The 14516-nt window shown below is 42.1% G+C and overlaps 1 protein-coding gene across 4 annotated transcripts in view; it reads left to right on the top strand.

Annotated features, from left to right (window-relative positions):
• Positions 1-14516, top strand: part of ldb2a (LIM domain binding 2a) — an 80351-nt gene that overhangs the window by 51212 nt on the left and 14623 nt on the right. For all 4 annotated transcript variants that reach the window (XM_062394004.1, XM_062394003.1, XM_062394002.1 and 1 more), the window contains exons 3-5: positions 297-469; positions 9714-9836; positions 13666-13749. In XM_062394004.1, coding sequence (XP_062249988.1) covers positions 297-469; positions 9714-9836; positions 13666-13749 — 380 coding nt within the window. The remainder of the gene's footprint in view (positions 1-296; positions 470-9713; positions 9837-13665; positions 13750-14516) is intronic.

Here is a 14516-nt window from a genome sequence, read left to right as displayed (position 1 = left end):
TCGTCATTATTTTGGGGAAATGTGTAATTTCACTTTCTTGCCCAACAAGAGAATGATTTTGACTTTATTCTCAGCATTTCGGATATATTCTTGTGATCCCATCTTTTCTCATTTTAAACACCACACAGATGTAAATCTTAGCAGTAGCATTAGCAGCCTGTAGCTATAACCAGCAGTCTTATATCAGGGGCAGTTTTTGAACTGATGTGTCGGCCACTAAGCCCAGTGTCTCCTCTCCACATCAGTTGTGCTCTCCTATATTAAGCAGCTGTGTCCTCTCCTTTGTGTCCCCGCAGCGATCGGCCGGACGCTGATCCCACGATACTTCAGCACGGTGTTCGAGGGAGGGGTCAGCGAGCTCCACTACATCCTCAAACACTCCAAGGAGTCCTTCCACAACTCCTGCATCACCCTGGACTGTGATCAGTGCACCATGGTCACCCAGCACGGGAAGCCAATGTTTACAAAGGTAACACCTGACCCCTCCGCGCTTCTCCCACCATGAATAATTGATCAGAGGCTATGATAATGGACCAGACGAGGTGTTTAACTGGTGAAAGATCAAATCCATTCACAGCTGTTGATTCTCCCTGTTTCTGTCGTGGCTGGTGGCTCCACAGTCAGATATTACAAGATCTATGTGTTATCTCATACGTCTGTCCACTATTTCTGAAGCAATAGGGAATTGGGAATGACTGCATCGCCATATAGTGAAATTTATGGAGTTACTCAAATCTAAATCCACTTTAGGTATATGTGCATGTTATTTAATTCCTGTCCCTTTCTCTCGTTTTAATTTTCAACCCTTTTCTTAGAGAAAAGTGAGTTATTTTCTTCTCTAGAGTCTAAAAAAAAACATTTTCGTGTTTTTCATGTAATTCCCAGTTTGAATGCATTCCATGAATTTATGCAGATGGCGTGTTCAAACTGAAATCTCGTAATCAGGTGCTTTTCAAGGCCATAAAAACGTAAAGAATTTAACTCTTAGCTCCTTAACTGCAAAACCCAGCGGCCTATCTCATGTTGAAGGTGTCGACCGGCTCTTAAAGTCGACACCTGGTTCTGAAGGACAGGACATGAGTAAGATCTTGGGGATAGCACGGGTTTGGTTTTGCCATACAAGTGATGCACAGGCAGGAGCAGGAGAAAGCAGAGGAAACACAAATTGCTCAGGTGAGATAATCCCAACCTGACACCGAGGTCTCTGAACGCGCCAAAGCTGAGCTCATCTGCTTTTGACTTTGGGGAGCGAATCCCCCAGCGAGCGGGAGTGTATATCTGCTCCACTACTGACTGATCCAGATGGCTAGCTGACTCTTAGTGTTCTTCTGCTGACTCTCCAAATGAATCTGAGGCCAGATACCTTGTCAGCGGCGAGCAGCCGAGCTAAAGGGATTCCATGTTCCCTGTACCATGAACCCTGAGCTACAGCACCGGACAGGATTGTTCTGACATTAAACAGCTCTACGCCGCCTTGTTTTCAGGACTTGACAGTAGGCTCTCACTTGTGAGTCTGTGTGTGTGTGTGTGTGTGTGTGTGTGTGTGTGTGTGTGTGGGTGTGTGAGGCGTGCAGAGTCTGAAATTAACTTTGTGGCTGACCTGCCCGGGGCTGTGAGACTAAAAAGGAATCAAAAAAAATAATTGAGAAAAAAAGAAAAAAAATTAGCGAGTCATTTTGTCTGTTATTAAGATCTGAAATCTGATTTTCTGAAAAGAAATGATCAAAATGTTCCACTGGGTTGAGATCACGTGACATGTTTTCAATGCAAATGACCCTAATTCATGGATATCCTGGTTTCAGGGTCACTTCGGGGCCGAGCTTTGTCTTTTTCCTTTTCTTGCTTAGATGTGAAAATTCCTTGAGAAATAGAAAAACAGCACCAGCGACAGATTTACTGCAGATTTTGTTTAGTCTCGAGTCCTTTGTAAAAAAAAAGAATCTGAGTCACAAAGGAGTTGACACAGATGTTTTCAGTGTTAAGTGGTTCACATGAAAACAATAGAGAAGGGTTACTTTTTTTTTAAAGGTACTTTTTGGCAAATGTAAGTGTGATATTCTAAGGTTTGAATAAAATCTAAGAAACTCGATGTTGATGTAGTCACAGTTAATGTTTTAATAAATGATGTCGTCTCGTCATCATCTCGTCTTAGTCATCGGGAGAATAAAAGTTATATTCTGCCCTGACGTCGAGATGAGTCATCAAAAGTTTCACAGGAGGAGAAAATATGATTAAAACAAACCCCATTGCAAGTATTCTCAGATACACAGTGTATCTAGTAATATACTGTTTGTCAATATAAACATATTTGGTCATTGAAGTATTAACTTGTATAAGAGATTAATATTATTAATCGTGATATGTACTAGTTTAAAATCGTTTTCTATATATAAAAACTATTACATTACTATATAAACGTGTAAATGTGCCACTTTACCTGTTCTGAACTTTGACCTCCGCATATTAAACAAACGGCTGTAACTCATCACATCTCAATATGAATTCCTGAAGAGCCCTTTGAGCTCGTTCACACGTGAGACGTCTTGTTGTAGCAGGACCTTTATTTAGCGGAGGCTCGGTGTCAGTTCACGTGAGGCAGGTGTGTTTACATGCTGCTGCATATTTACACGCATGAGCGCCGACACGTGGGGATCCTGAGGTCACGTCACTGTCGCTGCGCAATTTCAGCAGAGGTGGTTTTGAATCCATGCGGGAGGGGGGGGGGGGGGGGCACGTTTGTTTTTGTGTGTCGGTCAAATTGGTAAAGGTGGAGCAGGGAAGGGGTGGGGGGGCTCTTTGTGTTATCATGTTAGTAAATGAAAACGTGAGACATCCACAATAACGCACACAGGATTTTTTTTTTTTTAATGTTGCTGCTTTTTGTAAACAAGGCTTTAATAGAAAAGAACATTATATATATAAATAGTGTCAGATATTAACCGAACAGCAGCAGCAACACAAACGGTCGAAGCCCCGGTCAACAAAACACACACACACACACACACACACACACAAAAAGAGCTAAATTTGATGCTGCCAGCGCTGCTCTCTTTTCATCTTCACCTAAATTGGATGAGAAGAATTAATTCATTAGAAAAAGAAAGACGGAAAAGAAAAAAAAAAAGAAAAGGAGAAGAATTCCAATAACTGAGCGTGTTCTCCCCGAGCCTGGAGCAGCCGGGAGCCTGCAGCTCTGGAGGCCCGAATCTCAATCAGCTCCGCCTCGCCTCGCTCTCCTCCACCCACCTCCCCCCTCTCTCATTCCCCTGCCCGACTCGCTCATTCTCCCCTCGCTCTCTACTCCACCGCTCTCTCTCATCCTCCCCTCTTCTTCTTCTCTGCACCCCCCCCCCCGCACCCTGCACCCACCCACACACGCACACACTCGCATCCTTCATCCCTAGAGAAATCATCCCCAGCTCCCAACTCGCTCTCCTGCTCTCCCCCTCACTCCTGCTCTCTCTCTCTCTCTCTCTCTCTCTCTCTCTCTCTCTCTCTTTCTTTGCTTGTCTCGCACCCCCCCCCTCTCTCTCGCTCTCTCCGTCTCTCTCTCGCTTCTTCTCTCTCCCTCTCTCTCTCTCTCTTTCTTTTACAAAAACTCTAATCCACATTTGCTTTACAGGCATGAGCACATTAAACAAATTATTCTTTTTGATTACAACTTGGGTCTCGTGTTTTTTGTCAGTTTTAGCCATTGTTGTGCGTCAGAAATAACGACACTGAAGTCAACGAGTTATTCCGTGCTGAGAAAAGACGGATGAGAAAACTGTGATGATTTATTTGACATCAAATTTATAAATAACAGGATTAAAGGGTAAAACAATACAGATGATGAAAACAGAGCAAATGGCCTACATGCGTTGTTTAGGTCACAGCTATAATACATGTTTATATGAAAAACCTGCAGCATATTATCATGTATTATCATTATAAGGATGTTAAACCTACACATCCATGTTTCCAACTGTTAAAACCTTACATGACAATATATCCCAACAATCGTCATTTTCACTGTTCTCACCATCTTTTTGCTCTGAGACGTTTTCCCTGTGTAATGAAGGATAATAATAGAATTTGCAGGTGTTCTCAGTTTTAGTTTATTTCATCCATTGATGAATGTGACCTGAACGGATCAGGACATGCAGATGAATCTGTCCTGAAGGCACCTCAGGTTGCTGCAGATCTACCTGAGCTGCACCGTGGGTCTGATCCCACTGAACCTCGTCAACATGATAATACTGGGTTTCAATTTCTGTCAGTGCAATCCAATGGAGCATCAATCCATTTCACTGTACATATATTCACACTGAGCATTTTCTTTTTACACTGTATATATTACTTTGTGTTTTATAATGTTTATTTTTCTATATTTTTAGTCTCTTACACTTATAAGTATTACATATTACTTATTACTTTACTGCATGTGTACTGTCCTTGATGCTGTAACACTGCAAATGTCTGTTTTGGGACTAATAATGAATTATCTTATCTTATCTTATCTTAGAAAACAATGGACTGAGAGAATAAAGTCATAGTTCCATGTGAATTTTGTCATGTGGGACATCATAATTCTGTGGAGCATCTCATTAATTTTTTACTTTATACTAATTTACACTGTCATAGGAATCTGTAGTTAGAAAAGATCATGCAAGAAATTGTCTTTCCTGAAGAAAGAACCTCGCGGACTTGGAGGAAGTTGCCTCTGTTGTGGAAGAGGACCTTTTTTGGACGTGGTCAACAAATTGATGCTACAATGACGCAGATGGAGAAAGTGAAAGAATATGAAATAAGTTGAAATATAATTGAATGTAATGTAACAGTGACAAAACCATTTAAAGACACTCGACACCGTTTCTCCATCTCCACCTCAGCGCTCGGGTGCTGCACGCTAACGAGTGGGTGGGGTTTATGGCGGGGGTGCTAAGAGTGGGTGGCGTTCTCCAGGTGGCTGGGAGACAACGTGTGAGAGTTGGCAGGTCGGCGAGGTGTTGACAAGGTGACACGGGGCGCCAATTTGACCGAGAGCCCGGCGCCTCCCGGCACTTCTGCTCGCTACCCAGCATGCCCTGCTTTCCCCTGACCAGTGTGTGTTGGCTCACAGGCCACAGCCCTCGTTACTGGTGCCCAGTCGGGGGCTGCCGCATGCTGGGAGGCGAGCAGGGAGCAAAAAGGCGAGGCAAGTTTGTGACACAGTGATCACAGCACAAGAGGATTTAATTCCCCGGGTGGATTTCTTTGTGTTATCAGTGGTCGGAGGGTTCTAGGATCTGCTTGGATTCCAGTTCCTCCAATTTCAGACACATTGGAAATGCAATTCTTATATTTCTATGATTATAGATATTAAATTATATCGATGTTAGCATTGCATTGAATTGCCTCTATTACTGAACACGTCAATCCTCCTGCAAGGTGTGAAAGAATCCTATCTGTCTTAAGTGGTTTTATTACCAGTGGGACTTCTTGTGTTTATTTTGTGTTGTCTATGCCCTATTTGTCTTCACATAAGTGTTTGTATGGCGACAGATGTATCATGAGATGTGTGATTGCTCTATTTACTCATGCATTGTTCACATGAGTCAGATTATTGACTGGATATCTACTCGTCTCAGGTGCTCCTCTAATTTAACCCCACTTGTTTGATTTGTGTGATTGCTTATGGCCGCCCGCGGTTATTGCTGCAGTGTCTGTTTAACGTCTAACCGGGGACTCTGACGTCCCGGCTCGGTGCTGACAGCGGGTGGAGGCACCAGGCTCACAGGTGTGCCTCTCTTTATTTCCTGGCTCCGAAATACTTGAGGTAGATTATTAAATGAGTTTCTCGGCTGCAAGTTAATTGACAGTTTGACTGATGAGTGAGTTCCGGAGCATGAGACGTATATTAATGCTTGAGACAATAAAAAGAAATCTGTTAACAATTCATATAAACCGTATCAATAAGGACAGTAAGCTACTAAGATTCGTCTGTGGTCTTTAGTTTATTTTACTTTTTATTTGACATATACACAATATTGATGTATATCTGCTATAATAAGCCGATGTTTCAAGCCTGAGGTTCAATGTTTCAGTCGTCAACTGGACACATTTGCTGTAAACACCATATTTATAGCACCCTTCACTTATTTATGTTTGCAATAACCGTAAATAACAATTAATGCTGTGATCTAAATATGTCAGGCTCCTCTCTCTGTCCCTGCAGAGGGCGAGTTGAGTTACTGTGTTTATAAGACATGTCAGCACCTCCTTGCTATATAATTGAAGATATTTAGTCAACTTTGAACCTGTTTATATGCACCGGAGGGCGGTCGTGAATGCTCATGATAATCGATCTAATGACCTTCGGCTCCCCGGCTGTTAATAGATTGTCATGTTAGAGGACAGTATTGAGTAGTGTCTCAGCAGCGGGGCGCTGTTATTCTTTCTTGCTCTTTTGAGCCGGAGATCCCCTGAACTCAGCCCCGACGGGTGGAAGATTTATGACCCCGCTCCTGAATCGATGAGGGACTCTCCGTGAGGGGGCAGTACCGTTTAATGGACCACTTTTTAATTTAAGGGGTTATTCCTCCTTTTAGTTTCCCCGGGGGAACAGTGTTTAGCTAAAACAAAATATGGCCAAAGCTATTCCAGAATTCCATTCGAACCAGTTGGAGGAATAAATGGCTTTGTGTGATGGAACGGACACTGGAAGCTGCCTCAGTCGCATCGGTGGTTAATATATCTCTGCAGCAGTTTGCCACAAAGACAAACTCCTGCACATTTGTTGCAATTAAAGTGATTCTTATTGCTGGTCGGATTCAGGCTGCGGGACAATTAATTCACCAGTTTCAGAGAGGCGGAGAGAACTAAGCGCTATAGCTGAGGCTAAGAGACACAGCCGGCACTATATGGAAAACAGAATCAATAGTGCAGCGTGCTTTCACTGAAGTGCTCCAGCACCTGGAGACCATCAGGAAACGCTGGTTCACTGGTAAACACAAGTTATTTCACTGCTGCTGCTGCAGAACCACTAAAAACACACATGTTGGAATTATGTGAAGGATAATTTATTTCTTCATACATGCCCAAGTGTTTTGTCCTTTAATAGGTTTAAGTGGCTCAAGGGGGAAGAACCTCTAATGACCATGACTTCATTCCAAGGAGGAAAAGAAAAAGTACAACATGGGCTGAAAACCTGGGGATCCATGAAGATTATTTAACTCAACATATAGGGAATATATTTATAATGCTCCTCTAAGAATATGTAGATTCATCATTTGGCTTAAGTTTACTTTCTTTGGAATATAATGAACATCTTCGCTTCTGCAGAGTCTTTCAATAAACTCTGAATAATGTCGTTATTATCTTTTTTTTCTTACATAATCCAGTGGGTTTGAGATAGTTTATTTATCTTATTAAGAATTGGAGTTTAAACACATGAAGGGGAATTTAATCCTTCTGTCCTGCTCATAAATCCAGAAATCTCCGTCAGTCCCAGTCTGTCCTTCAGTTTTTCTCATCCAGTCAACGTGAAACTGGGCAGGTGAGTTGCTGGGGACTTGAGAAAGTCTACTTTCCACTGGGAAGTACTTTGTCGGACTCTAACCTTAAACCATTAACCCCATTTATCACCGGCGGCAGCGAGTTGGAGCTTTCACCCCTATGAACTTGGGCTGATTTCAATGAAACTTGGTGGTATGAGTTACTAGTTTATCTAAAAAACCTAAGATCACCAAATGTGGAAATACAGATTCTGCCATGGACAGCAATGGTTTACATCCACACTACACATCGTTGTGATTCAGATGTCGAGGTGACACAAGTCTTTCCGTCACTTTCAGTCTGAACTCTGAGGTCAGCTGTCGGACAAACTGCTGCTGGAATTAGAGTAAATAAAAAAAAGATTTTCATTGTTCATTAAACACCAGGGATTATTTCTAAATATTGCTTTAGTCTAATCCACACTTATCAAGCTGAGACAAGCCGAACGTCCGAGCAGGCAGCAGATCCCAGATTTGTTGGGATGTAAAACCACTGGATCAGCTCGGAGCTCAGTCACAGTGAAGAGAGGTGTGGGTGTTTGTCTACTGGCAGAAAAAGTAGTTTGTCATGAGATAATAATGTATTGACCTGAAGAATTATTTGGATATAAAAAGGAAAATAGATTAAAGCTATAAATAATATTAACATTAGAATATTTTATACTTAATAAGTGAATTGTCCAAATGTTGATGTGATGTGTGTACGCTATAGTTAGAATAGAAGTATTAATTATATATAAAGAGGTGTTCTGTAGCTTACATTTCGATCAACACGTTAATAAAAAGAAAATAATAACAGAACATGATAAGATAAGATATAAGTCCTTTATTAGACCCACAGTTTTACAACAGTTTAAACATAATGGTGAAATACACACTCACTAGAGGTATAAATAAGTACAAAATACATGTACACACAAGGTACTACAAAGAATATACATATCTACAATGTAAAGAAAGTGTAACTTTCTCTTCTTTATAACTTTAGGCTCCCTGAGTTAAAATCAAATAGAGACTTTCATGTAAAACAGTGAAAGAGGAACCAGTGTCTCTCAGAAGTTGCCGCTGTCTGCTTTTAGCCAATTTAATAATACCAGTAATAACTGGTGCCACTTTATTTCATGTGGTTTGTTTTTTTTTTACTGTGGAACCAAACTCTCCCTCTGCACGTCCTCATTGTGAGCTCAGTTGAAAAACTCCGGAGACGCTCGGCTGCACAAAGACTGAGAACATTTTACATTTCCAGTCGAGGCAGCAGCTCCAGCCTCTATTTATTCTGCTTTTCTATTTTTTTTTTACTCAACGTGTTGGAGTTAACGGTGGAGCACGTGACCAGCAGGGGTGGGGGGTGGGAGTGGGAAGGAGTGGGAGGGGGGGGGGTGGAGTGGAGTGGCAGGGTTGTGGTTGTGGTTGGAGGGGGGGTGGGATGGGGGGGGGGGGGGGTTGCAGTATGGCCGCTAGCCTCTTTCTTGTTGATCCTCAGGAGACCATCTGCGCTGGGGGCATTGATTAGAGTCGGTCTGCTGGGATTACATCTTTGCCGTTGCCATGCCAACTAATCAGCTGATTTTTTTTTCCCCACTCTCTCTCTCTCTCTCTGCCTGTCTCTCCATTTATCTCTCTCTCTCTCTCTCCTTTTCTCTCCTCTTGCTCCCTGGTTGTCACAGCAACGAAATACGGGAGAAGCGAAAGGGCCGAGCGCCGAATTCAGCTAAAGGGGCGAAAAAATGTTTTCTCCTCTCTCTCTCTCTCTCTCTCTCTCTCTCTCTCTCTTTCTCTCTCTCTCTCTCTCTCTCTCTCTCCTAATTGGCAACTCTCTCTGACCTGAAGTCCTTTTGTCTCGGGCGTAAACACACCCCTCTCCAGATTACATTTATTTTCACATTTTTAAAGAAATAGCGGGATGTGTTGAGAGGCCCAAGGACGGCCGCTCTGAATGAGGGAAGCGAGCAGAGTAAATATCGGGCGCATAATAGCTCTCTCCCTGCTACAGAGTCCTCCAACAAATTCCAAAACGGACATAAAACGCTTCCAGGGTCGTTGTTTTTTTATTATTTTTCTGTATTCTGTTTTATTAAAATCACGCCTGGCCAATAAACGCTGATCCCCGGTCAGCTGACGGAGTGGCATTAAAAGCCAGTTAAAGAGATCACTGGGAGGAAACAACGCTAACAACCTGTGTGTGTGATCTTTGTCCAGGTTTGCACGGAGGGCCGGATGATACTGGAGTTTGCCTTTGACGATCTGATGAGGATCAAGACGTGGCACTTTACCATCCGGCAGTACCGGGAGCTCATCCCTCGCAGCATCCTGGCCATGCACGTGAGTGGGACATCACCAACACGCGACAAAACAAACACCCGGGTTCTCGGGGTCTGTTGTTTTTTCCCTGAACCCCGACGAGGGTCCCCCCCCCCCCCCCTCTCGGCCAGGACACGTTCTCCCTTTCTTTTTTCTCCACCTGAAGTTATTCATGAGGATATGAGGTTTAAACGCCAACAAAGCAGTTTGGAGGGATTTTTGCAAACCAATTTATTTGCAGACATCAAAGGGCACCGAGGATAAAAAAACAGGGCCCTTGTCTGAAAAAGGAGAGAGAGAGAGAGAGAGTGAGGGAGGGAAAAAAAACAAGGTCGAATTAATAATCTGCTTAATTCCAGTAAGTGTAACACACATTTAGTCGGTGGAGCTGTGGAGTGCAGCCGGGGCAGAAGGGGTTTCTGCTGTCTAATGATTCTGAACTGAGACGGCACCATATAGCTGTTTGGAAGAAAAACACATTAATGAAAGAATTAAAGAAGCAACATATACTCTCCCCCCCCCCCCCCCCCCCCCCCCCTAATATGTAAGAATTCTGAGTTAAAATGTCTGAAATGACTTGACAGCTTCATGTCACCATCAAACTACAGGTCTTTTGTTCTTGTTTGGATTGAGAGACAGACGTTACACATTGTACCTTTAAAAAACAGGAAATTAAAACAACTAATTGCTTTAGGGAGATTGTCCACATGTCAGAAAACTGTGTAATGTTCACGGTGTTACTTTCCTACTGCTTACTGTGCCTGTGAACAAAAATCTTTTACAACTAAAGTAGTTGAAATCAACAATCTGCTCCAATTTTAGCTAAAAGCCCAGAAAATAAACACATTTAGATTCAGCAAGATTAGCAAGTTAACATCTTGTCGATCTCGACTTGTGCACTGGACTCCGATTGACTAATAAATGATGAAATTCATGAGAACATGTATTAGGAGATTAACTAACCAGAGAAGCATCTATTCCTCACTCACACAATGGCCGTTAATTAAAGTTTCAAATATTACAGAAGTCCTTCCTCACATTTCATATATTATTATATATAATAAAGTTAAATGGTTTCTTTTAACAGAGAAGTCAGATGGTTTTGGTAAGAAAACAAAAAACAGCGATGGTAGAATATGCTCTAGTTTAAGGTGTGTGAGCGGCTGCTCTGCTCCATTGCCATGTTCCTTTTTTGGCCAAATCTTCATATGAATTTCACTCACCAATAAATTGGCCCCTGTGGGTATTCACACTAATTCCTAGAGAGTGGGATACTTGGGGGGTATCGTGGCTCCTGGCCAGATCTGCAGTGATCTGTGTGTGTGTGTGAGTTCACTCTTTTGATCGCTGCCTGGACTAATGAAAGCAGAGACACTCTCGGGAGCCAGACTAGGAAAGTAGAAAAAATGCAGATATCAGAACACACCTTCTGATTCCAGCTGAACTACGGCTCTTTTTCCATTTTTAACATAATTATTTTGGTTTTGAAGAGTTAAGAAAGAAGGGAAATGTAGATTTTATTTACCACCAGTGACCCATGATACCACTTTGACGGCCTGGGATTTAGAAATGTATCTGTATTGAAGTCTCTACTTATATTAAGTTATAATCAATTCTATTTCTTCAACAAAACAATCTGGTCTGAGTAGTTTCAGTCGTCACAAAGTGTTTTGATGATTCTCCACTAAGCAGAAATATGTTTGAGGGTTTGATTCCTTTGATTGACAGCTGTCTCAGGTGTCATTACTCCATGAAGTTTGAAAGTGGTGAAAGTCAAACTTTAATACGTCCCTTCAGAAAACTCCTGGTAACTTTGTGTACAGGTACGCCAAAGTTAAAGTCCAACCAAAAGTACTACAAGCAAAATGTTATTGAATTATTAAAAATGCTCTCAATATTGAAAATAGCCTCCAGAGTCACTGCTGTGAACAGCATTTTAAAGTTGTAGGATCTTTTTTCACTATACCTTTCTATCACATGGGTTTTACTTTTTGATCAACTGATCATGTGTTGAAATAACATCTCAATATGCAAATTACCTAGTACTGTAAAAGAAGTAAAAAGTTGCAGAACCTATTTCCCTCTGTAACGAGGAGTAGGAGTACAAAGTAGATTTGAAAAAATATAAAAATGCAGAAACACAAACACCCTGCAGGAGCTGCACATCATTTCAAGTGACATTACGTCTCCCTCCCTAACATCTGCTTCACCCCCTCCCCGCCTCCCCTCCACCCACCCACACACACACACACACACACACACAGACACACACAAACCCACATACAAATCCCCTTTACACACATGGCGTGTCGAGCAGTTGTGTGCAACTCAAACCCTGATGTAAATATACATTAAAATTTATGGCAGCAAAACACAAAACAAACAAATAATGCATCACGGTACCGATGTAACAGCTGTTACAGTAAACACAGTGATATAAGCTTAACAGACGCTTATACACTGCCATACATCATATTAGTGTTTATATAATGAATCCATAGGGGGTAAGACATGATCATCTGTTACTTTAGCTAGTTTAACTTGTAAAGTCTCACCTCATCACAAAAAGTTAAGTATAACCCTGATTGAATAAGTTGTATTTAAAGAACTTCTTGACTCCTCTTACATTAGGTTTGATACGTGCACTCTGGACGCCGTCGTGCATCTTGACTTTCTCAGAGTGTGTTTCCCTGCAGCTCTCACTCTGTTGTTTGTCTCCCTCCGGCCCCTTGAACCGAGCGCCTCTGTTGTCCCCGCACCATATGGGCCAGTGTTTACTCGCACACACTCTACAAATTGTTGACACGTCTCTTGCACCGGCGCTGCCAAGACAAATTTCTGTACAGTGCATTTAGCCTAATTCCACTTGATGAGCAAAGTGACTCAGATTCCGATCGGCCCGGGCTGCCAATACCGCTCGCTGGCCCGATTCCTCCCGTCACTCACGTGGCGCCCGCTGACTCTACAGAAGGGCTCCCTCGCTCTTCCCTCTTGACTCTCCACCACACGGAGATGCGAGTGGAGATAGAATTATGCATTTTTCATGAGGCGCTGAATGCGAGCTCCGGCTCCGGCTCGGTCTGGGCTGTGCTTTGCTCCGTCAACACCTACAGATTTCTCTTCTACAATTTGACTGCTTATTCCTGGAGCGCCAAAACAAGCTCAGTGAATAATTATGTGTCTTCATGGGATTTTTGTTTTCCTTTTTTCAATCAGATGTCTTCCTGTAATTGGTACCTTTGCCTTTTTCCCCCATTGCCTAGTTCTAATTTAACATTTGTTCTTCACTCCTACACGTTCTCAACAAACACATGGTTTCAATGCACTTTCTATTTCACGATTTATTAATTGTCTCCAGTGCTATTTTCTAATGAATTTGACGTGTGAATAATGCAGCTCATATATATTAATGATTTCCCCCCCCCACACCCCCTCACCCCTCCGCAGCACATACCCTGTTCACCGTTATCATCGAATTCGGTCGAGATAAGAAAATCGTAAACGTGCGGAATTTTAAATGGGATGACAAACTAATATTGATTAATTAGCCCACAGTTTGAAGACAGCGTGAAATGAAGGCCAGAAATTCTTCCATTCAGAATAATAGAAACTGCAATAACCGTTAAACAGTTGCATTCGTGACTCGAGGGTGTGAATGTGTCGATTGTGCATATCCGATGGAATTAGCCAATTAGCCTTAATTGCCTGTAGACAATTCCTTTAGTCGTAGTCAGTTGAATGCAAACACAACATTATATAGACGTGTTATGACTCACGTGTTGTGTATGTGCTGTGTACATGTGTGTAATACTTTTATTTTATTTTATTTTCTCTGCTGCTGACTTTACAGGCACAAGACCCTCAGGTGCTGGAACAACTGTCCAAAAACATCACTCGCATGGGTTTGACCAACTTCACCCTCAACTACCTCAGGGTAAAGACTCAGTGTGTGTGTCTGTGTGTGTGTGTGTGTGTGTTTGTGTGCTTGCGATGTCTATGACTGTCATTCCGTCTTTGTTTTGTTCTCGTCTCCTCACACTTACAGACCAAGGAACACTGCCTGTCCATTTTTAAAGCTATTGATTCATGTCACTGATGTTTTCAAACTAAATCTCTGATTCTAAAGCCTCTGGATTTCATGAAGCTGTGTTAAGTGTGAAGAATATTACATTTCTTTGTCTTGGCTAATATGGTTCTTAAAGTGAATTGGTAATTCTTTTGTCAAAGTTTTTTAAATAACCAGGTATTTTTCAGTGTTTTAAATATTCAAATTCCATTTTTCCCTCCTCTCGCCGTCTCTCTCTGTTCAGTGTGTCTGAGGTCATATCCTGACTGTGAATGTGACTCTTTGTCTCTGTCGTACAGGAGCTGAGAGCTTATGTGCAGAATGCGTTTTTATATCACTGTTGGCTGTTTGAAAACTAGAGTGTATAATTTCAAAAAGTGCACGGCATCAAAACAACAAATAAGCACTTATTTATTTTTTCTCTGCTCCTCTGCATATACATGTTTTTCTACCTGACCGCAGCAATATGATTTACGGAAATGGGAAGTATAAGCCGGCTGAATACATTAGTGATTATTTCACAGGCTTTTATTTGTGTACGTGTGTGTGTGTGTGTGTGGGTGTGTGTGTGTGTCTCTGTGCGTGTGTGTGTGTGTGTGTGTGTGTTTTCCGACGCCACAGTTGACTGACAGCTA

Source organism: Platichthys flesus, chromosome 8 (assembly GCF_949316205.1).
Source record: "Platichthys flesus chromosome 8, fPlaFle2.1, whole genome shotgun sequence".
In the NCBI taxonomy this organism is placed as follows: Eukaryota; Metazoa; Chordata; class Actinopteri; order Pleuronectiformes; family Pleuronectidae; genus Platichthys; species Platichthys flesus.
Note: the sequence above shows the minus strand (reverse complement) of the source record. Positions and strands in the feature narration are given on the sequence as shown.